We start from the raw sequence: 21,704 nt of genomic DNA on the forward strand, positions 1-21,704 counted from the left end.
CCATTGTGGAAAATTAAGCAACAAAATTAGATATTTAATAATTAGTGGAGTAACACCACAAAAGGTTTGACTTCCCCACCCCCACAAAAAATGAAGTCACTGACGTCCATTGGAGAAGAGAGTCACAAACTAGAAGAGAGTCGCTACTCATATCCAATTGGAAGTCTAGTTATATGCTGCACAATTCACTCTTAAATGTAGGTTTATGTTGGGCTATAAATACTACTTCACCAATGTCACCCATGTTTTAAGCATAATTGACACTTTTTTTAAACATCCTTATTTTTTTAGGTTGATCATTCCAAGAGCAAGTTAGCCCATTCTGCAAATGGCTAATAGTGTTAATTATAAATACAAGTTTAAAAGACAATGTCAGAAGCTGCAGTCTCCAATCAGAAAAGTTCTTCAGGCATGTGGAACCTTTCCCCGGACAGATTTTTATCAGCATTTCACAGATTTTCTTTTAGAAACAGATATATTTAATCATTTTTGGACATTCTGTAACCAATGCAATGATAAAATTGTCAGCATTAAACCAGCAGGAAATTGTCAGTGTCAGAGAATCTGATTTTGTTTTTAAATGTCGTTTTCAGATTTGTTTGCTTTATGCAAATAAATAAATTTCTAATCTTATCAGATTTGAGGCAGGGAGAGTAAATTAGGAGCAAATGTTATTGGGCAAAACCATATTTGATATGTGGGAGTCGATTAAAGATTAGCTGGTCAGAGATCAGGACGGGCATGTTTCAGTGAGGAGGATGGCAAAGTAAGGGAACAATGAATGATGAGAGGGTTGCAAATCTGGTTAAAAAGGGAAAATAAGAAAATATATGTAATGTTCAGGAAGATTAAATTAGACTGGGCCTAAGAAATATAAAGAAAGCAGGAAAGAGGTTAAATGTATTTCAGTTTATTTATTTGTTAATTATTGTCATATGTACTCACTTACAACGAAAAACTTTGTTTTGTTTGCCTCGAGGCAAATCCTACCATATCCGAGTGAAATAGGTAGTGCAAAAGAAAAAGGAAATAGATGTGCAGAATATAGTGTTGCAGCTACAGAGAAAGAGCAGATTAAAAAAACTGCAGGGGCTGCCAATGGGGGAGATTGGGAGACCATGAATACATCCTTAGCCAATGAGAGGTATGTTCAATAGTCTGACAACAACGGAGAAGGACAATGTATATAATTGATGGCAGACCATTAACAGCATCAATGTATAGATAGATCTAGGGGTCCAAGTCCATAGCTCCATGAAAGTAGCAAGACAAGTAGATAGAGCAGGACAGAAGGATTAAGGTACGTTTGCCTTCATTGGTCAGTGTATTGAATACAGGAGGCAGGAAGTTGTGTCGCAGCTTTATGAAACTTTGGTTAGGCCTCATTTGGAATATTATGTGCAATTCTGGTTGCCCCATTACAGGAAGGATATAGAGGCTTTGGAGAGGGAGCATAAGAGGTTTACCAAGATGCTGTCTGGATTAGAGTGTATTAGCTATGAAGGAAAGGTTGAAACTTGACATTATTTTATCTGATGTGTCGACCAAGTCTATGAAATTATGAGAGCAATAGATAAGATAAACAATCGGGACCTTTTTTCCCCCAGAATGGCAATGTCAAATACTGGAAGGCATAGCTTTAAGGCAAGAGGAGATAAATGTTTTTGACAGAGGTTGGCAGTAGCCTGAAACATGCTGTCAGGGGTGGTGGCAGAAGCAGAAGCAGATATGATGGTGGCAGGAGCAGATATGATAGTGGCATTTAAAAGGCTTTAGGATATGCACATGAATGTGCAGGGAAAGAAGGGATATAGATCATGTACAGTCAGATGGGATTAGTTTAATTTGGTATCACATCAGCCATTGTTCAATGTTCTATCGTCACACCCAAATATGACAAATTGGAATGATTCTGGAATAAATCCTGGCAGAAGTTACATTAGTTACACAAACTGAAGTTTCCTTTTATCAAAATGCTCCATTTTTATTGCCAAGCCCAATGTCAATCTGCATACATAATTTGTAGCATTTACATGATAAGCTTCTCATTCTGGCCTTGGGAAATTTCTTGTTACATTTTGAAAATCTAAAAGTAACTTTATTGTCATTCATCGACTTAATTACCATCACAGGGAATTCTGGTCCATTTGTGATATAACCTATGACTCAAAACATTATGACTCTTCTTGATGACAAATCTATACTTATGGGCCTGTCCCACTTGGGCAACTTTTTAGGCTCGCCACATGGTCGCCACATGGTGAGTCTCCTTCATGGTCACGAGGAGTTCCCGCATTCTGGGAACTAGTCGCGGCCTCAGTATGGTCGCCGCAATTTCTCAACATGTTGAATAATTTTATGCGACCAAAAATTTGTCGCCATGGAGATAATTGATAATCCTATAGTCGTAGATGCAGTTGTAGTGGAGTTGCCATGTAGTTATAGGTAATCGAGGTAGCCGTAGGTAGTTTTAGTTAATCGCCTTTGCTGACCGGTCATTTTCATTGGCTCATTGGGGGAAAAAAAATGTAAGCAGTAGTTTTCAGAACCAAGGATAACCAACCGGTAATGTTAAATGTCCGCCGAACTTCACAGCTGTGTATCTCTGGCTTATTAAAAGTTGACTCCACTCCTTCTCACCCCCCCCACTCTTTTAAAGGACTTACCGTACACTGTGCTAGCTGTCTTAATTACAGCGCCAACCTTCCTGTTCATCACGGTGTTTGTCTGTATCACCTTGGCTCTGCACCGTGTGAATTTCAGACAGCGCTCCCCCTGCTTGCCCTGCCGTGTGTGTGTGTGTGTGTGTGTGTGTGTGTGTGTGTGTGTGTGTGTGTGTGTGTGTGTGTGTGTGTGTGTGTGTGTGTGTGTGTTCCACTCTGACAGTCGCCGTTCCAGTTCCTGGTTTTTCAGGCGAAATCCGCTGAAAAATCACTTAAGTGGGACAGGCCCGTTAAGGTAATGTCTTAATATTAATGTAACAAGAGTTTAATAGCACATCAAATTAATTCCAGTTCCAAAATATCAATTTCTCACCTGATAAATATTTAGATCCTCCACTCTAATAACAAAACAACTAGATAATAGCTTTGTTCTTGGCTGCAGACTTGTTGAAGCTGAAATATTAGCAGAACTTGTTCCTTTTGACATCTGCTCCTTCCCTGTAGTTACAGGTTTATGTCTGAGTGTGGTCTCTACATAGATTAAAAACAAGCATATATGATATTTACCAAAAATTCAGTTTGTAAAATAACAGCTCCTGTTCAATGAATTCATTTTTGTTTCAAAACCTTTCTAAACAGTCAGTAAAAATCATTCATAATCATGATATTTTAAAAAAATCTGCCATACAAACGGTTGGCAATTTTAATGGTGAGATAAGCTGCCCAGGTGATCAATCTTCACTCAGAAAGTTGTTATTTCCATGGATGTATTGTTCATAATTATGTTTCTGAAACTGTGCAACCCAAGGGAAGTGAAGGACCTCAACTCCCAAATGAGCTTTGATGGCAACTGATCATTGCAATTCCCTAATATGCAAAATAAATGATGCATGGAAACTGATAAATGTAATAAGTGGATATTTCAGATTTATTTGAAATTAATACAGATAACCTAATGCTTTACAATTCTTTTTGGACAATTTTCTTTACCAAAGCTGGTGCTCATATTTGGCAAAAACAAAAACAATCTAGGATATGGTTGTATCATTATAAGAATAACTAATGGAACATTTGAGATGAGCTTTTAATTAACCGTGGGGTAGGCAGTGATACAACTGTTACTGTTCCTGCTCCATCGCTTCAGAGGCCTGGGTTTGATCCTGACCTTGGATGCTCTGTATATGGTGTTTGGACAATCTCCCTGGGATTGTTTGGACACCCCCCCCCCCCCAGCTGCTTCAGTTTTCTCCCACACTCCAAACATGTGCTAATTGGTAGATTCAACTACCAAATTGCGTTGTCTGGAGAATCAGAAAGATGTGATGTATATGTAAGAGGATAAAATGTGATTAGTGTAAATGGCTTTATAGTCGACATGGACAAAGTGGGCTAAAGGGCCCATTTCCATGATGAATATCCAGAAAGACTGGATAGACTCGGCTTGTACTCGCTAGAATTTAGAAGATTGAGGGGGGATCTTATAGAAACTTACAAAATTCTTACGGGGTTGGACAGGCTAGATGCAGGAAGATTGTTCCCGATGTTGGGGAAGTCCAGAACAAGGGGTCACAGTTTAAGGATAAGGGGGAAATCTTTTAGGACCGAGATGAGGAAAACATTTTTCACACAGAGAGTGGTGAATCTCTGGAATTCTCTGCCACAGAAGGTAGTTGAGGCCAGTTCATTGGCTATATTTAAGTTAGATGTGGCCCTTGTGGCTAAAGGGATCAGGGGGGTATGGAGAGAAGGCAGGTACAGGATACTGAGTTGGATGATCAGCCATGATCATATTGAATGGCGGTGCAGGCTCGAAGGGCTGAATGGCCTACTCCTGCACCTATTTTCTATATTTCTATGAATAGCTCGCAGCTCATTGTTTAGAACTATGGTTTCAGTGAAAAGATTAGTTAGCACCCCTGCAGAACACAGATGCATTCCCCATAGATAATTGTAACTCTGTTTCAGTCAAGAGTTTTCAATGAGCCCTTTCTCTGGCAATACACAGACAATTCAATTCCTATTGTTAACCAAAAAAAGCATATACAAAATACTGACCTATTAACACGTGTGGCGGTGAACCATTAGGTGAAGGTGACGGAGGTTTACTTTTATTATAGTCCATCACCGCTTGTTTCAGCATATCAACATTCGACTTGAATTCTTTTAGTAACTCTTTTGTCCAACTCGATCTTGTTTTTGTAGCCTCATTATAGTACATCCAGTGCTGACAGCTGTCTCCTGAAAATATTTAAGAAAAAAACAAAACATTCAGTCATGTTGGCAATCATCACAGCCACTTCTGTTGTTCTCCATCCCGCCCAACAAATGCAAATTTTGGGAGAGGAGGCACAAACGAGAGGAAGGTGAATATTATTATTACTGCAAGGTCATTCTATCACCCAACAGAATATTTAAGCACCGTTGCCATCCATTTCAAAAGCTTTACCAGTCAATCATTTGGTCAGTTTCACACTGTGTCAAGTTATTTGCAAACTCAGCATGCTATTTGAGTCTTCAAATGAATTTCCAACTCTGAGTTTGAAAGTACAAAGACTGTCTACTTCCATGTAATTATTCCTATATATGCCTATCATCTGCCAAAACCTGCATGCATGCTTCACATCTCAAGACTTAAAAATAACAATGTTCCCCACAATCCGCTCTCCAGACGTTCTCCTTCTCAGAATACGTTCAATGTCCAAGCAGGGATTATAAGGACATTCACTTCACCTGTGCCAATATGTTTACAAACACGGCTGGACCGACCACCACCTAATTCTTCTGCTACTTCCATCAGGCTGACCTCAATAACAGTGGCAACAGATTTTCTTGCGGGCACATTTTTTTGTTGAAGGTCTCAAGGACCCTCCATCAAGTTTGTTCCAGACATAGCCTCAAACAATCTGACTCACAAACAACAGGAATCAGAAGTGTACTTAGTGACCAGAAGAACTTGAAACCATAATTAGAGCATGTTAAGAGATTCCTAGTCTCCTGAAACACTTGTGATGAGAATTACCAGAATATCCAGGAGTTAATTAACCACAGAAAGATACAAAATACTTGACTAACTCAGGCGGTCAGGCAGCATCCTGGGAGAATTCATCCGAGGTGTCGTGGAGGGATCAGTTTCTGCGGAAGGCAGAAAGGGTGGAGATGGGAAGATGTGATTAATGGTGGGATCACGATGGAGGTGTTGGAAATGTCAGATGATGATGTGTTGGATATGTAGGTTGTTGGGGTGAAGTACGAGGACCAGGGGAACTCCATCCTTGTTGCCTCTTGGGGGGGGGGGGGGGGGGGGTGGGGGAGGGAGCGAATTTAGAACTCCAGGACACAGAAGAGATACAAGTGAGGGATCCATCAATGATATCTGGGAGGAAACCACGCTCACCTAAAAATGAGGTATATCAAATGGAAAGCCTCATTTTTAGATCAGATGCTGAGTTCCTGACCCACTGAGTTATTCCAGCAATTTGTGCCTATCTTGGGTATAAGCCAGCATCTGCAGTTCCTTGTTTTTACACGTTAAGTAACCACAAACACAAGCTATTCCCGTCATGTCTCAAGAGAAAATAGACACCTGTGGGAGGTACCGAGGAGGCAAAGCCTAACAAAAATGATAACTTACGAGACACAAGAGATAACAGATGCTGGAATCTGAAAAAAACAAACTGCTGAAGAAATTCATTGGGGACCCATTCAATAATCATGTGTGGATTTCTCAGCATTGACAAGATGATCAAGGACTCAGCATGTTGTGAGCCAGAAACAGAGGAGAGCCAAAGTGGCCTACAACCTGCTGGAAGGAACACTTCGAAAAACTCTTCAAACCAGATTGTATCCGATCACGTGTCCTTAACCCCACGTTGATTTGACAGGAGGTTGCAAACACCATATCAACAGAGTTGAGCAAAACCTGCAAAGCCATCTAAACCTCTGGGCAGGAACTGCCAGCAAAATTGTTATTTCTCTTGTACGGGAAAAGCAGTACATGCTAGAGGTTATCTGGGATGATTTCAAGGAGACAAACAAGATTATGGAAAGTACAGGTCATCAGCACCGCAGATCCTCCTATCCATGTGTAGGGCACTCTTAACCCAACATATGGACAGCCTCCTTGTATGCCTGACACATCCATATATTGGGTTACGAGCACCCGATATATGGAGACCCGTGCATTTGGGATACCAGTGGGGTGGACGGAAATGGACCCCAATTTTGGCATAGCCTTTGATGGCATTCAGGCCCTGCCATAGACGGCTAGCACCTGTTCGATTGAGTTGAGCCCCCAGCTCATTTTGAGAAGAGTCTTTAAGAATAATTTCCAATCGCAGTCAAAAATTGACCACGTAACCCACTTCCCGGGTGTCAGCGGTTTAGGGGGAGAAGGCAGGAGAATGGGGTTGAGAGGGAAAGATAGATCAGCCATGATTGAATGGCAGAGTAGACTTGATGGGCCGAATAGCCTAATTCTGCTCCTAAAACATAAACTTCCCAACTCTTCGTTTGCAGAGCCAGTGGTTATGGTTCTTCAAGAGCAGATCTGTATGCTTTTTACAGAAGTAGAAGTGCAAAGGTGTCATGATTTCAGGAAGGGATGTCAAATTAATACCATAGATGTTAAGCCTTATTTTAAACCCATACCTGCTCTGTGATAGGGATAGTAATCCACTGTAATCTGTGTAAAGGAGAGTTGCATGGCTCCTCCTTTGCTCTCTTTTGGAAAACCTGCCAAAGGAGGAAAAAGCTTACAAGAATCGTTTCCATAAATCTAAGCCAAAAAACTATTCACATTTATTTTTCCTTGCATAAGAAACAAATAATTTACTCAAGTAATTTGCGGCAAATACAATTTAACATTGGCAAATAGAGGGTGGATTTTGCTTTTATGTATGCAAAACATATCTACTCAAATGGAAATATTTAAAAATAACAACCCCCCACCCCCGGTCCCATGTTCCAATGCTACTCAAGACTCACTGGGCCCTGGTTGCCATGCTTCCCAAAATGAACTGCGTTCACTGCAGAATTTATTATACCAGTGCAACATCCTGAGAAAATTAAAAGTGTATTGAGGAATTAATATGAATAACTACTAATAGTCCACCAGTCTGACTCCACCAATGTCCCAACCAAGCCAGATTATGTTTTATTTTAAGGACAAAGGCCAAAAGGAATACAAATTTAGCCAACTCAAGTCAGTGATATTTCAAAACTAATGCATTACAAATTAAAACCACAGTATACAAAAAATATCCAGTTTTCAGCCTATTCATTTCAAATCTTTAACTCTTAAATACAGTAAGGCAGTGTACCTCTTTCCTTCACATGAATGTCATCACAAACGTGCAAATCCAAATGAGAAATTATTAAATGATGAGACGTTTCCTTTACATCAAAAGCATGAAAAAGTTTGGCAAGAGCATCATTCTGATCAGCTGCTGCTATAGTTTGCGGAGTTCTAACCTGTTGGGAAACAGGAACTGGAGTTGCACTCTGCAAGAGAAATGTACAAATGTTACCCCAATTCCATTATTATAACATGGAAGTAAATTAACTATTTATATCTAATGGCTTTCATAAAAAAGACCAACAACCTGAAATGCATACCATTGTGTTCTACATTATTGACCACAGCCAGCATTTCCTGTTTTAGCTTAACCATTGAGTACTTTACCATCAGACAAGGTTGTAAAGTAAGTCTATAACTTGAACTATTTTTTTCAATATTCACCGTTACAAGTGTTCACATTTCCCAATTATTTTCAGAACCTGCAATCAACCTTTGCTTCCGAATCATTGTCTTCCCCAACCACATCCATTATCTAAACCAGCTCTTTGTCAATCTTCAACACTTCCTCAGATCCAAAGCTAACCTTTCAACCTCAAATTTTAACCCATAATTTACAGAGCCTGTATCTACTTCTGAGATATTGGACATGACCATTCCCCCTCAGCACTTACATCCTACAGGTCACCCTCCCAGGTTACAAGTTGGAAATTTGGTTGCGAGCAGAGATCTCACACGCCAAAAGATGTCTGCAGGCCCACAGCTACTGACAAATCTGAACCGCCAGTCTCCCAAACCGCCATTCGCATGCACAGGCCTAAGGCACGGCCGGTGTTCGTAAACTGGGGAGATCCTGGATTCCAATAGCATTGTGCAATTCCCAACATCGGAAAATCTCACCTCTGAGTAAGGCTGATAATCGGAGAGCAAAGCTGAAATGTTTTCTATGGTCTGAGACTGAATCTCTACTCAGAAATTTAGTCACCAAATTTGAACCACGCAAAATTTAATCCAATCGCACGTTTTGCGAAAAATGATTTTTATGTGCAAATTTATTTGCAGAAAAGCATATTCTCCATCGCTCCATTCCAAAATTCATATTGTATCAGAACAAACTAAATGGCTTTCCATGCCAACTCTCATAACACTGGAAAACGTTTAGAGTTGATTCTTCCCTTTGTTACGTGGACCGAATACAGCTTGCTGATTTACTTAATTCGACAGAACTTCAAGACTCCTAAGCATATACCAAACCCCAGACGTTCTCTCAGCTTTTTAACAACATCCAGACATCTGCAATCAATTACACAAGAAAATCTGAAAAACATTTAACTTTCACAAATCCTCATGTTACATTTCATTGCTATATTTGTGAATGCACTAATCACAATCATATCAATTTATGCGCAATCATTATTACAACTACAATATAATGCTTGAAATTGAATAATTTGTAAACAACCACCTGGGTTGGTGCAGAAGCCATGCTCTTCCTTTGCTGCGCAGATTTTTCTATGACTTCACTCAGAGACTTTGAATACTGTGCCATTGCTTTCAACTGGGAGTCGGTCAAAACCCACAACAAGTCATCCAATAGAAGCACCAGCTTTGATGCCACCACATTGCAATCTTTTAACTGTTGAAATAAGAAGGAAAAAAATCCCAAATCCTGTTAGATACCAAAAACACAGCTGACGGTAACCATATAACCATATAACAATTACAGCACGGAAACAGGCCATCTCGACCCTTCTAGTCCGTGCCGAACACATAATCTCCCCTAGTCCCATATACCTGCGCTCAGACCATAACCCTCCATTCCTTTCCCATCCATATAACTATCCAATTTATTTTTAAATGATAAAAACGAACCTGCCTCCACCACCTTCACTGGAAGCTCATTCCACATAGCTACCACTCTCTGAGTAAAGAAGTTCCCCCTCATGTTACCCCTAAACTTCAGTCCCTTAATTCTCAAGTCATGTCCCCTAGTTTGAATCTTCCCTACTCTCAGTGGGAAAAGCTTTTCCACGTCAACTCTGTCTATCCCTCTCATCATTTTAAAAACCTCTATCAAGTCCCCCCTTAACCTTCTGCGCTCCAAAGAATAAAGCCCTAACTTGTTCAACCTTTCTCTGTAACTTAGTTGCTGAAACCCAGGCAACATTCTAGTAAATCTCCTCTGTACGCTCTCTATTTTGTTGACATCCTTCCTATAATTAGGCGACCAAAATTGTACACCATACTCCAGAATTGGCCTCACCAATGCCTTGTACAATTTTAACATTACATCCCAACTTCTATACTCAATGCTCTGATTTATAAAGGCCAGCACACCAAAAGCTTTCTTTACCACCCTATCTACATGAGATTCCACTTTCAGGGAACTGTGCACAGTTATTCCCAGATCTCTCTGTTCACCTACATTCTTCAATTCCCTACCATTTACCATGTACGTCCTATTTTGATTTGTCCTGCCAAGATGTAGCACCTCACACTTATCAGCATTAAACTCCATCTGCCATCTTTCAGCCCACTCTTCCAACTGGCATAAATCTCTCTGTAGACTTTGAAACTCTACTTCATTACCCGCAACCCCACCTATCTTAGTATCATCTGCATACTTACTAATCCAATTTACCACACCATCGTCCAGATCATTGATGTACATGACAAACAACAGTGGACCCAACACATATCCCTGTGGCACCCCACTCGTCACTGGCCTCCAACCTGACAAACAACCATCCACCATTACTCTCTGGCATCTCCCATTCAGCCACTGTTGAATCCATCTTGCTACTCCACCATTAATACCCAACCATTGAACCTTCTTAACCAACCTTCCATGAGGAACCTTGTCAAAGGCCTTACTGAAGTCCATATACACAACATCCACTGCTTTACCCTCATCAATTTCCCGAGTAACATCTTCAAAAAATTCAAGAAGATTAGTTAAACATGACCTTGCAGGCACAAATCCAGGTTGACTGTTCCTAATCAGACCCTGTTTATCCAGATGCTTATATAATGGGTAAAATGGGAGTTCCACTGAACGGACTAAACAAAACATTTCCCAAGCATTAAAAATACCCACACACAATCAATTAGGGTGCCATAAATCTGTCTAGAGATACAGTAAAACTTTGGTAAGCCAATGTACTCAGGTGGTGGCAACCTGACAGATTTTCTGGAATATAGAATATTATTACATCCATTTATTTACAGTAATTGACTATTTTCATCATTAAATCTATTCAATACGAAAATAAATTGGTAGTATAACAGACACCCAAGGATCCTATTTTAAACACGTTAGAGCATTGTGGTCAACCACACAGCTTCATGCACTCTTTTGCTGAAGATTATTTTGTTGTATGAAAGTACGCAGAATGATAGCACATCTGAAACAAACTTCGACTAAGGTCTCTATGCCCATCAACATAATCAGTAATTGCACTTCAACCACTTTACTCTATTATCTAGTATGTTATTGTTGTAAATTTAAAATTGCATACATACAACAATGCAGGGATTCTTTTTCGTCAAATAAATTATTTACTATTTCGTACCCTTCGCTTCAAGCTGACTTTCAGCTTGGACTGGTTTGTGATAAGCCGCACTGGTGCACTGAGGATATCGTGTTCCTCATTCTGGATTGCATCTGCCTCTATTCGGATCATCTGCCACGTAATCTCCTTGAATGTCAGAACCTGAGTGCAGAAGGAAAAACCATCAACCAACAAAAATAAAAAACAGATACCAATTAAATCCAGAGGTGAAACTGTACTACTGTTTCGAAAATAAATTCTATTGTTACTGTTCTATGAAAATCACATTGCTTAATAAACACTGATGGAATGGAAAAGCAGATTCTAGTTAATGAACATATTGTTCACAAGGAGTGGGAAAAAAATGAGGCGAATCTCGCAGGCAAGCTTGCAGTGCAACATCAACTCCATATTCCTGCACCATCCTCCTTTTCCTCAACTTTCTTGATGCTAAACAGCTTGGTGAGAAGTTAGGATACAATGTCACTCAAATGCTGCCAAATGGCCTTTTTAAAAATTGGATTCTTTGCCCTTGAGAAGGAAGGACAAGCAGTCTTCTGGAACCTGAGATATCCACCTGGTGAAGGCAGTGTCAAGATATTTTGTGTGTTTATCACGATTTAATGAAATGCGAGCCAATTTCAGAGAAGCCGGCAGTGCAATGTAGACCTGATCAACTAAAGGTAATAGATTCACATTCTTAAAGTTAATCAGATTGTGTGTTAAATGAACAATCTACGAATTTCATGGTTATCAGACATGTCACAGTATTTTTATTCCAATTTTACGGAACTTAATGAAAATTCTCCAGCTGTCACAGTAGGATATTAACATATATTTATTGCATACTCCAAAAATGTCATTGATGGACCAGTGGGGATATGTCTTGTATTTTCATTTTCACAGCATTCAACAGATACAGGGTCAATGTATCCCAAGAAAGTGCAGGTTTAGTTTACTGAAGATGCAGATGGTTCCACAAACCTGGGCCCTGTGCCAGAATTTTATGTCATTCAAGTGATCTTCAAGCACATAAATTTGAACATGCAACTTAAACAAAATTAAAATATTTAAAAAATAAAATAACAAAAGTGCTAGACCAACAAAATAAATGACATCTTTACCTCGCCACGTTGAGGATCTTGTATTCGGGTGAACCGCAGATCACTTTGTTGCCAACTTGTATTTACACTATATATTTGCAGCTGGGACAACTCAAAAGATGCATTGAAAGCTTTTGCCTTGATTTTAATAATGATGGAATTCACCGAAAGAGAGATTCCCTCGACAACTTTTTCAGCAAAGCCATACTCACTAGGGAAAAAATAAATTGTTATGTCAGTAATTGAAATAACATGTGCTTGCTAACATATAAAAGCAAGGAACTGCAGGTGCTGGTTTGCAGAAAAAGACAGAAAGTGCTGATGTAACATAGCGTAAGAATAATTCCTGGAGAACATGGATAGGTGACGATTCGGGTTGTGACACTCCTCAGACTGACTGTGGGGGAAGAGAAAAGGCTGGAAAAGAGGGGCAGGACAAAGCCTGGCAGGTAATAGGTGGATACAGGTGAGGGGGGAGGGGTTAATAGGCAGATGCTTGGACAAAGGCCAGAGATGAAAAGTCAGATGATGCGAGACAAAGGGATTGAAGAGTTGTGAATAATGTAGTGGAAGGAATGTAGGTGGAAGGAGAGGGAGAGAGGGGAGGTATGTTCATACCATTAGGTTGTGAGATACCCAAGTGGAAAATGAGGTGCTATTCCTCCAGCTTGCGTGTGATCTCAACCTAACAATGGTGGAAGCCCAGGACAGTTTTGTCAGGATGGGAATGGGAAGTGGAGTTAAAATGGTTAGCAACCTGGAGATCCAGTAAGCCTTGGCAGACCAGGCATAGGTTTTCAGTGAAACTATGGCTTACTCATGCCGATGGACAGGAGGCCACATCAGGACCACTGGAAGCATTAGATGAAGTTAGAGGAGGAGCATTTAACATACCAATTATAAGTAACCAACTTACTTGTTCATGTTTTTAAATGAGCAAAATACATATTATTAACTAATCAAAAAAGATACAACAAATATAAATTTGCATCACATCCAATTAAAAAAAAAATATTCAAAATAAAGATATCACAGGATTTGACACAGTTCTAGTACAACAATTTCCTGATTAATGTTTGTCTTCGTGTCTCACCTTTGTCCTGAAGCTGTTGCAATAGGAGAAGGGCCATTTGGAGGGCGAGGCTCCTCACAAGTTCTCATCTCCATTTCTACCTTATCCAGGGACTAGATGAACACAATGAAAAAAACTCAATATCCAGGTGATATTTAAGGCATTGGCATAGAGACAAGACATTTAATAGATAAGATATTTAGTTTAATTTTGAGATAAAACCCAGAAACAGGCCCTTCGGCCCACTGAGTCGTGATCCCCGCACATTAACACTATCCTACACACACTATGGACAATTTACATTTGTAACAAGCCAATTAACCTACAAACCTGGACGTCTTTGGAGTGTGGGAGGAAACCGGAGCACCCGGGAAAAACCCACGCAGGTCACGGGAAGAATGGACAAACTCCGTACAGACAGCACCCGTAGTCAGGATTGAACCCAGGACATGGGGCTCTGGTGCTGTAAGGCAGCAACTCTAACGCTGCACCACCGTGCCGCCCATATTACAAGTTTAAATGAGTAGTTAGAAATTCAAGGACAACAGCACAAGAGTGCAATAAAGAAGAACATTTGAAGTTGGTTAAAAATAATTTATTTTTCAAAAAATGATCCCTAGAATAGGACTGCCAAAGAAATGTGACAGAGAAAATATAGGATTCATTGTAAAAACTACATTTATTTGGATAATTATATGACAGTACAACAATTGTGGAAGAACAAAATCAATGGGACTGCGTATTCCATCATGTAAAGTCAACTTGTGTGAAATTACTCTAAGATATCAGCGTACAATTTATTGGTGGCGACCAACCTCTGACTCTTGACATTGTGCTTCAACTTTGAAAATCCCTTTCTACACTTGCATCTGGGTTGCCTGATCTCAATGACGTGACCCTAGCCTGTGACAAAACCCTGCAAGTGTAAGTCGCCCATAGAACAACGGGAAAAATATCTTGTGACTAGCCACCTGACAATCATTTGGAATGCTTCTTAATGTACCCTGACATTCATCAAGTATGAAAAATCAAACTGAAAAAAAAAGAATTAAATGAAACTCTTAAATACCCTCAGTGACACTTAACTTGCACAAGTGAATGAAGCAGCAATTCCTGTGCCAGATCTAATCTGGCTGTGGATTCTGCAGACAAATTTCTTATCTTAAGCATTCGAGAACTATCACAAATTCATGAGTAAGATTGCCCAATATTGCAGGATCAATAGGCTCTTGTGGCCCCATGTCATAAATTATACTCTATGACAGTCCAACATCAGAGGAGTATTGAAAAGATGGTGAAAAGTGGACCTCCATTGAATATGTAAAATCATAAACATGGTGGCGCATAAGCAGAAAGTATTCAGAGTTTTGTAGACTTAAGTGTCCAATTACACGCATAAATAACTCCAAAGACAATTGAAGTGATGGGAAATAGTTCTGTACCAAGTTCATTTATTTGATATTATGTGATTTTGGTATTTTATTTTCCCTTATTAGAACTTTCATTTTTCTAAGATACATTCATTTATGGGCCACTCTGGCTAAATCAACATTTAATGCTCATTCATTACTCGATTTGAATGTGAAGAAGTTGTATTCACAATGTTGTTAATTAGGACTCGTGTGAAGCAGCCTAGATAAACTAATGCAGTATATCTTGCAAATAGTATAAACTACTGCCACAGTGCAGCTGTGATTGAGGGAATATTTACAGGGATGATCAAGCAGTCTGCTCGGTCCTGAAAGAGAGAGATCCTCAAGCTCCTGGAACTCCACTCAACTAAACAACAAACATTTCATCACTTGCATAAATTGGACATTGTAGATCATGCAAAGTCTTTGGCAACCCAGGAACTCAGCCACTTTCGCAGAATAACTAGCCTCACTCCATCCGCTACAGTGTTTTTATAAGTATACCAGGTATGTGATTAATTTTAACACAACAGACTATTAAAATCTATTAATCTTACTTTGCTCAGGGATACATTGAAATATAGATGACTGCATATAATCTTAAATTTGTCATATAAACCATTTCCACGCAGAAGATGCTCTTACACAATTTCATGAATTAATTTATCAAAAGATGTACCTGTCTGTACCTGAATAATGGACAATTTAAAATGTGAGCTGCTCCATTATATCTGTTTGTATCAAATCTGGTCATTAACTTGAACAGTTGACATGTAACTTAATTTATGTTTAATTATTGTCATAAAATGAAAATTTACCAGGCATAGTGGATGAGTCTTCAGTTTAGTCCAATGTATCTGAAAGAGAGACAAGGAACTGATCACCTCATAAAAACATTTGTTTTGTTATTGCATTATATAATTATTATAATCTCAAATCCATGAGAAATAATCTCCTCTATGTGGAGATTCAACATTTTCCTGCAGGTTTAGCAGATTATTAAGGTCATGATTTTTTAATTAAATTACAGGAGTGATATGTAATTTCTACCATCTTAAAAAGGTATCAAAGTTATTTTGCAACTGAGATTACATTGTTCAATGTACAACATCAAGTGAAGTGACAGGATCCAGCCACGCTTCAAAAACCAATGATTGTTTGGGATGTAGTCTCCCTCCCAGTCCATCAATATCAATCATGCAGTCATTTTTTCCCCCTTAAAATGCTTTTTAAACTCGTCATTTAATCAAATCTTTCCTCTGCAATACATTTGCATCCATACAGTATATACAAATTACATCAAAAGTTCAAAAAATGAAAAAATAAGCTGGAAGCCATCAAGATTATTGTAAATACTTGCAGGGTGGGTTCAATATGGAAAGAGTGATATATATACACGTATATTTTTTTTAAAGTAAGTTATAAAACTGATTTAAGAAAATACATGTTTCTGCCATTATGCCTGGTCTCATTTTGGTAATGATGTTCTCAGCTACTAGTCATGGAACTGCTAATTCAAATCATGCCCCTCAAGTTAAGTAACATTTTCAGCTGGCATCAATGGAGAACAGAATAACTGCTGCTGTTACTCCAAGACATGTTTGAATAAACTTATCTGGTGTGCTAGTCAATCAATAATAATGAAAACAGATGAACTGATAATTAACCTCTGGTTAGGTGGAAACTTGTGCATAAACTGGCTATTGTGTTTCTGAATACAAAAGTGGGTAGAGCCTGGTAAACAGGCTGGAATCCAAGGAAACACAAACGTTGAATTCACATCCAGTGTTAAAAATGTTATAAGTCCTCAGGCTTGGCTTGACCTTTTATTAAAATGCAGATCAATGGCAGAATCAAGACCAAGCAGGAGTTATCACATCTGAACTCCTGAATCCAGAGCCAAGTAGTGATGAACAGACCTGTGGCAAGGTAACAGTTGAAAACAAGGTTGTTGTTGAGACAGACCACCACTAAGCTCAACCGCATTTTTGTAATAGCAAAAAGGTTGCAGTTGAGGTGGAGGTAAAAGAGAGCTTTATTTAATGGTTCCAACATCTCATTTTTATTTAGAAAGTACTAAATTGACTTACTACCGTACTAATCCTGTTTTGCTTCCTTGGAGCCTCAATATATAGAAAAGCCACATATAATCGTCAGTGGATACCAAGTTAGTTGATCTTGACAAGAATGACACAATTTGGCACAATGCCCCAAAAGAAACAATGGATACTTGACCAGGATGTCTTCACTTAATTCCCCAGATGCCTGCTTATTTGAAGACAGAATGGAATATGCTCCAAGGAGCAAGACATTCTGTGTACAAAGGAGGAAATAAATTTTTAAAACCTAAAATGAAATAACCCACGGAAGACAAAAATGCTGGAGAAACTCAGCGGGTGAGGCAGCATCTATGGAGCGAAGGAAATAGGCAACTTTTCGGGTCGAAACCCTTCTTCAGTTCCTTCTTAAACATTTTGTCTACCTTCGATTTTCCAGCATCTGCAGTTCCTTCTTAAACATTTTGTCGCTCCATAGATGCTGCCTCACCCGCTGAGTTTCTCCATCATTTTTGTCTATCTTTGATTTTCCAGCATCTGCAGTTCCTTCTTAAACATGAAATAACCCACGTCGCTACAATAAACTCAGGTATCTATATTTAGAATGCAGTCTTTCCAAAATAAAAACCACACCTTGTCAACACAGGAAACCAAGTTATCTGGTTTGTCTTGTATGAGACTTACAGTAAATGTCAAACATATTTTCAATTAATTAAAAGTATAATGACAACATATCACAACAACAATTCTTCAAGGTGCAATCTGAATTATTTAATAAGTTATATATTTTAGAAATGTCAGTGGTTATAAAATAGATAATGGCAATTAGGCTTTCTTTTTAATCCAACACTCTGATACATTAGTCTTAAACCAAGATTGTAGAATGGTGAAGCAAGTGAGGATGATGTGGTACCATTATGACATTTGGAAAGCAACTAGAGGGTGGATTACAATGCCATTCATGAAAAGCCTAGCAATCGTCAGCTGATCAACGACCTGAATAAGTTCTACTGCAGGTTTGACAAGCAGAAAAGTAACTCTAGTACCCCCTCCACCCCTTTGTAGACATCTCGTTGTGACATCAATGTTAAATGCAAAACACAACTGACTAAATTTGCTGCAGCGTTTAACAAATAAAAATAATGTATGCAGCAAATTTAATAAAATAGAGAATTTAAAGGACGATGGCAGATTTGCCATCCATCACTAAAGAGTAAAATTGTATAATCTACCAGGCCATCGGAGAAGACAAAAGGGTGCAATTTGTAGAAAGTGATAAGGAAGGAAGGTGGGGAGAGAAAAGGGGACAAAGCAAAAGAGCAATTTTGGATATTTGTGTTCAACCACCCACCAACAGAAATTCTGAAAATGTTACAATATTTATATACAACGTAGACAGAATTCTGAAGAATGTTTCAACGAAGAAGTATCATTCTATGCAATTATCTGGTGATTATAACTTGAAAAGTTGAGGCATATAAACCAATGCAGGAAGGTGGGACTAGTGTAGATGGGGCATTTTGGTTGACGCAGGCATGTTGGGCTAAAGGTCCTGCTTCCTTGCTGTATGACCAAGGATCTCAAACTAACTTTCATCAAAACAGTAGGATAAAGATGTAAAGCCAGAGGGAGCGGTCTAGGTGGAAGTGGACAGGCGCAGGAAAGTGGGGAGATAAAAGGAAGTATGAGGGACTCAGGGAATGTGTGATAAATGTATAAAGGAAGGGAAATGAGTAGGGTGACTGGGGCCGGATAGGGGGAGAAATGGGTGTTGGGCACAGGAAAGAGAGAGGAGGTGGGGGTAGAAGCTATTACTTAAAATTGGAGAATTCAACAATCATACCGTTAGGTTGTAAGTTATCCAAGCAGAATCTGAAGTGCTATTATCAATGTATATTATAGAATCAATGAATGTTCCATGTCAGAACATAGTTTGCATGTAAGGTGATATTCATCAATTCACAATTGCCATTAAAACCTAAGCTCACCCAATGTCTTGATGCTTAGAACCCTAGAATTGCTTTTGGAAGACTGAAATAAATCCCAATATTTTAAAACACTTCAAATGACAGACAGTGCACCATTCTTAGTTCTAATTTCATATTTCATAATGTCCATTAATGCCATGTGCTTGAAAGTTGTTAATTTATCCCCAGGCTTTCTCCAATTGTCACAATTATTTATTTTCATCTGCGTAGCAGCATAGTTGATTTCTGATTCCCTCCCACACAGAGAATTTGATTATGTGGAACTGACAAAATTGATGTTTCCACTGCAGGGAAAGCATTGCACAAATTCATTTAAATATCGTACAACTCCAGGGAATATCTATATTACAAAAACTCTGTTCTTGACCGGTTTTGGCGATCTGTGCTGCGATTTCCGAGAGAACGCCGCCACCTACGGCCGTCATTTTTGGCCACCTTCCTCAGAGCCCCCCTCCGCCGCATGTGTGCCGAGGATGTTCCCCGTCGATTAAAAATGAGAGATATGTTTTTTCAAAATTCCCCCTTCTCTCTGCTGCCCCCGCTGGCGGCAGGGGGGAGGGACTATAAAACCAGGAAGTGGTGTGCCTCAATCAGTGTCTGCAAGCTGGAGGAAGGCAGAGGGTCACGTTTCTCTGAGCTATGAATAACACTGAACACATGTCTACTCAAATGTAAGTGCCCATAGTGGTTCTAAAATGCTTGCAGAATGTGTCTATTGGTTCTAAAGCTTGCAAAAGGTGTCTCTATTGGTTCTAAAGCTTGCAAAAAATGTCTATTGGTTCTAAAGCTTGCAAAAAATGTCTATTGGTTCTAAAGCTTGCCATAAAATGTCTATTGGTTCTAAAGCTTGCAAAAAAATGTCTATTCGTTCTAAAGCTTGCAAAAAAATGTCTATTGGTTCTAAAGCTTGCAAAATGTGTCTCTATTGGTTCTAAAGCTTGCAACAAATGTCTATTGGTTCTAAAGCTTGCAAAAAAATGTCTATTGGTTCTAAAGCTTGCAAAAAAATGTCCATTGGTTCTAAAGCTTGCAAAAAAATGTCCATTGGTTCTAAAGCTTTCAAAAAAATGTCCATTGGTTCTAAAGCTTGCAAAAAAAGTCTATTGGTTCAAACGCTTGCAAAAAGTGTCACTATTGGTTCAAAAGCTTGCAAAAAAATGTCGCTATTGGTTCTAAAGCTTGCAAAAAAAATGTCTCTATTGGTTCTAAAGCTTACAAAAAAATCTCTATTGGTTCTAAAGCTTGCAAAAAATGTCTCTATTGGTTCTAAAGCTTGCAAAAATATGTCTCTATTGGTTCTAAAGCTTGCAAAAAATGTCTATTGGTTCTAAAGCTTGCAAAAATATGTCTATTGGTTCTAAAGCCTGCAAAAATATGTCTATTGGTTCTAAGCTTGCAAAAAAATGTCTATTGGATCTAAGCTTGCAAAAAAATGTCCATTGGTTCTAAAGCTTGCAAAAAAATGTCCATTGGTTCTAAAGCTTGCAAAAAAATGTCCATTGGTTCTAAAGCTTGCAAAAAAATGTCCATTGGTTCTAAAGCTTGCAAAAAAATGTCCATTGGTTCTAAAGCTTGCAAAAAAAATGGTTTGGCTTGAAGTTGAAAGGCACTACTTACTGCAAATGGTGGCTTGGGTGTGGCTTGAAGTTGAAAGACACCACTTACTGCAAATGGTGGCATGAAGTTGAAAGGCACTACTTACTGCAAATGGTGGCTTGGGAGCTTTGGTTTGAAGTTGAAAGGCACTATTACTGCAAATGGTGGTTTGATGTTGAAAGGCACTACTTACTGCAAATGGTGGCTTGGGTGCTTTGGCATTAAGTTGAAAGGCATTACTTACTGCAAATTGTAGCTTGGGTGCTTTGGCATTAAGTTGAAAGGCACTGCAAATGGTGGCATGACGTTGAAAGGCACTACTTACTGCAAATGGTGGCTTGGGTGTGGCTTGAAGTTGAATGGCACTACTTACTGCAAATTGTGGCTTGAAGTTGAAAGGCACTACTTACTGCAAATGGTGGCATGCAGTTGAAAGACACTACTTACTGCAAATGGTGGCTTGGGTGCTTTGGCTTGCAGTTGAAAGACAGTACTTACTGCAAATGGTGGGTTGGGTGCAATGGCTTGAAGTTGAAAGGCATTACTTACTGCAAATGGTGGCTTGGGTATGGCTTGAAGTTGAAAGACACCACTTACTGCAAATGGTGGCTTGGGAGCTTTGACTTGAAGTTGAAAGGCACTACTTCCTGCAAATGATGGCAAATGATGGCTTGGGTGTGGCTTGAAGTTGAAAGGCACTACTTACTGCAAATGGGGGGCATGGGTGCATTGGCTTGAAGTTGAAAGGCATTACTTACTGCAAATGGTGGCATGAAGTTGAAAGGCACTACTTACTGCAAATGGTGGCTTGGGTGCTTTGGCTTGAAGTTGAAAGCACTACTTACTGCAAATGGTGGCTTGGGAGCTTTGGCTTGAAGTTGAAAGGCACTATTACTGCAAATGGTGGCTTGGTTGCTTTGGCTTGAAGTTGAAAGGCACTACTTACTGCAAATGGTAGCTTGAGTGTGG

At 39.2% G+C, this 21,704-nt stretch overlaps 1 protein-coding gene across 2 annotated transcripts in view; it reads right to left on the reverse strand.

Annotated features, from left to right (window-relative positions):
• The window catches only part of uhrf1bp1l (UHRF1 binding protein 1 like), an 85,919-nt gene that overhangs the window by 35,604 nt on the left and 28,611 nt on the right, over positions 1-21,704 (reverse strand). For both annotated transcript variants that reach the window (XM_033039701.1, XM_033039700.1), the window contains exons 3-11: positions 15,913-15,951; positions 13,704-13,795; positions 12,632-12,821; positions 11,529-11,669; positions 9,422-9,592; positions 7,982-8,162; positions 7,311-7,394; positions 4,719-4,901; positions 3,037-3,194 (exon numbers count right to left, since the gene is read on the reverse strand). In XM_033039701.1, coding sequence (XP_032895592.1) covers positions 3,037-3,194; positions 4,719-4,901; positions 7,311-7,394; positions 7,982-8,162; positions 9,422-9,592; positions 11,529-11,669; positions 12,632-12,821; positions 13,704-13,795; positions 15,913-15,951 — 1,239 coding nt within the window. The remainder of the gene's footprint in view (positions 1-3,036; positions 3,195-4,718; positions 4,902-7,310; positions 7,395-7,981; positions 8,163-9,421; positions 9,593-11,528; positions 11,670-12,631; positions 12,822-13,703; positions 13,796-15,912; positions 15,952-21,704) is intronic.

Source organism: Amblyraja radiata, chromosome 21, assembly GCF_010909765.2.
Source record: "Amblyraja radiata isolate CabotCenter1 chromosome 21, sAmbRad1.1.pri, whole genome shotgun sequence".
NCBI lineage: Eukaryota > Metazoa > Chordata > Chondrichthyes > Rajiformes > Rajidae > Amblyraja > Amblyraja radiata.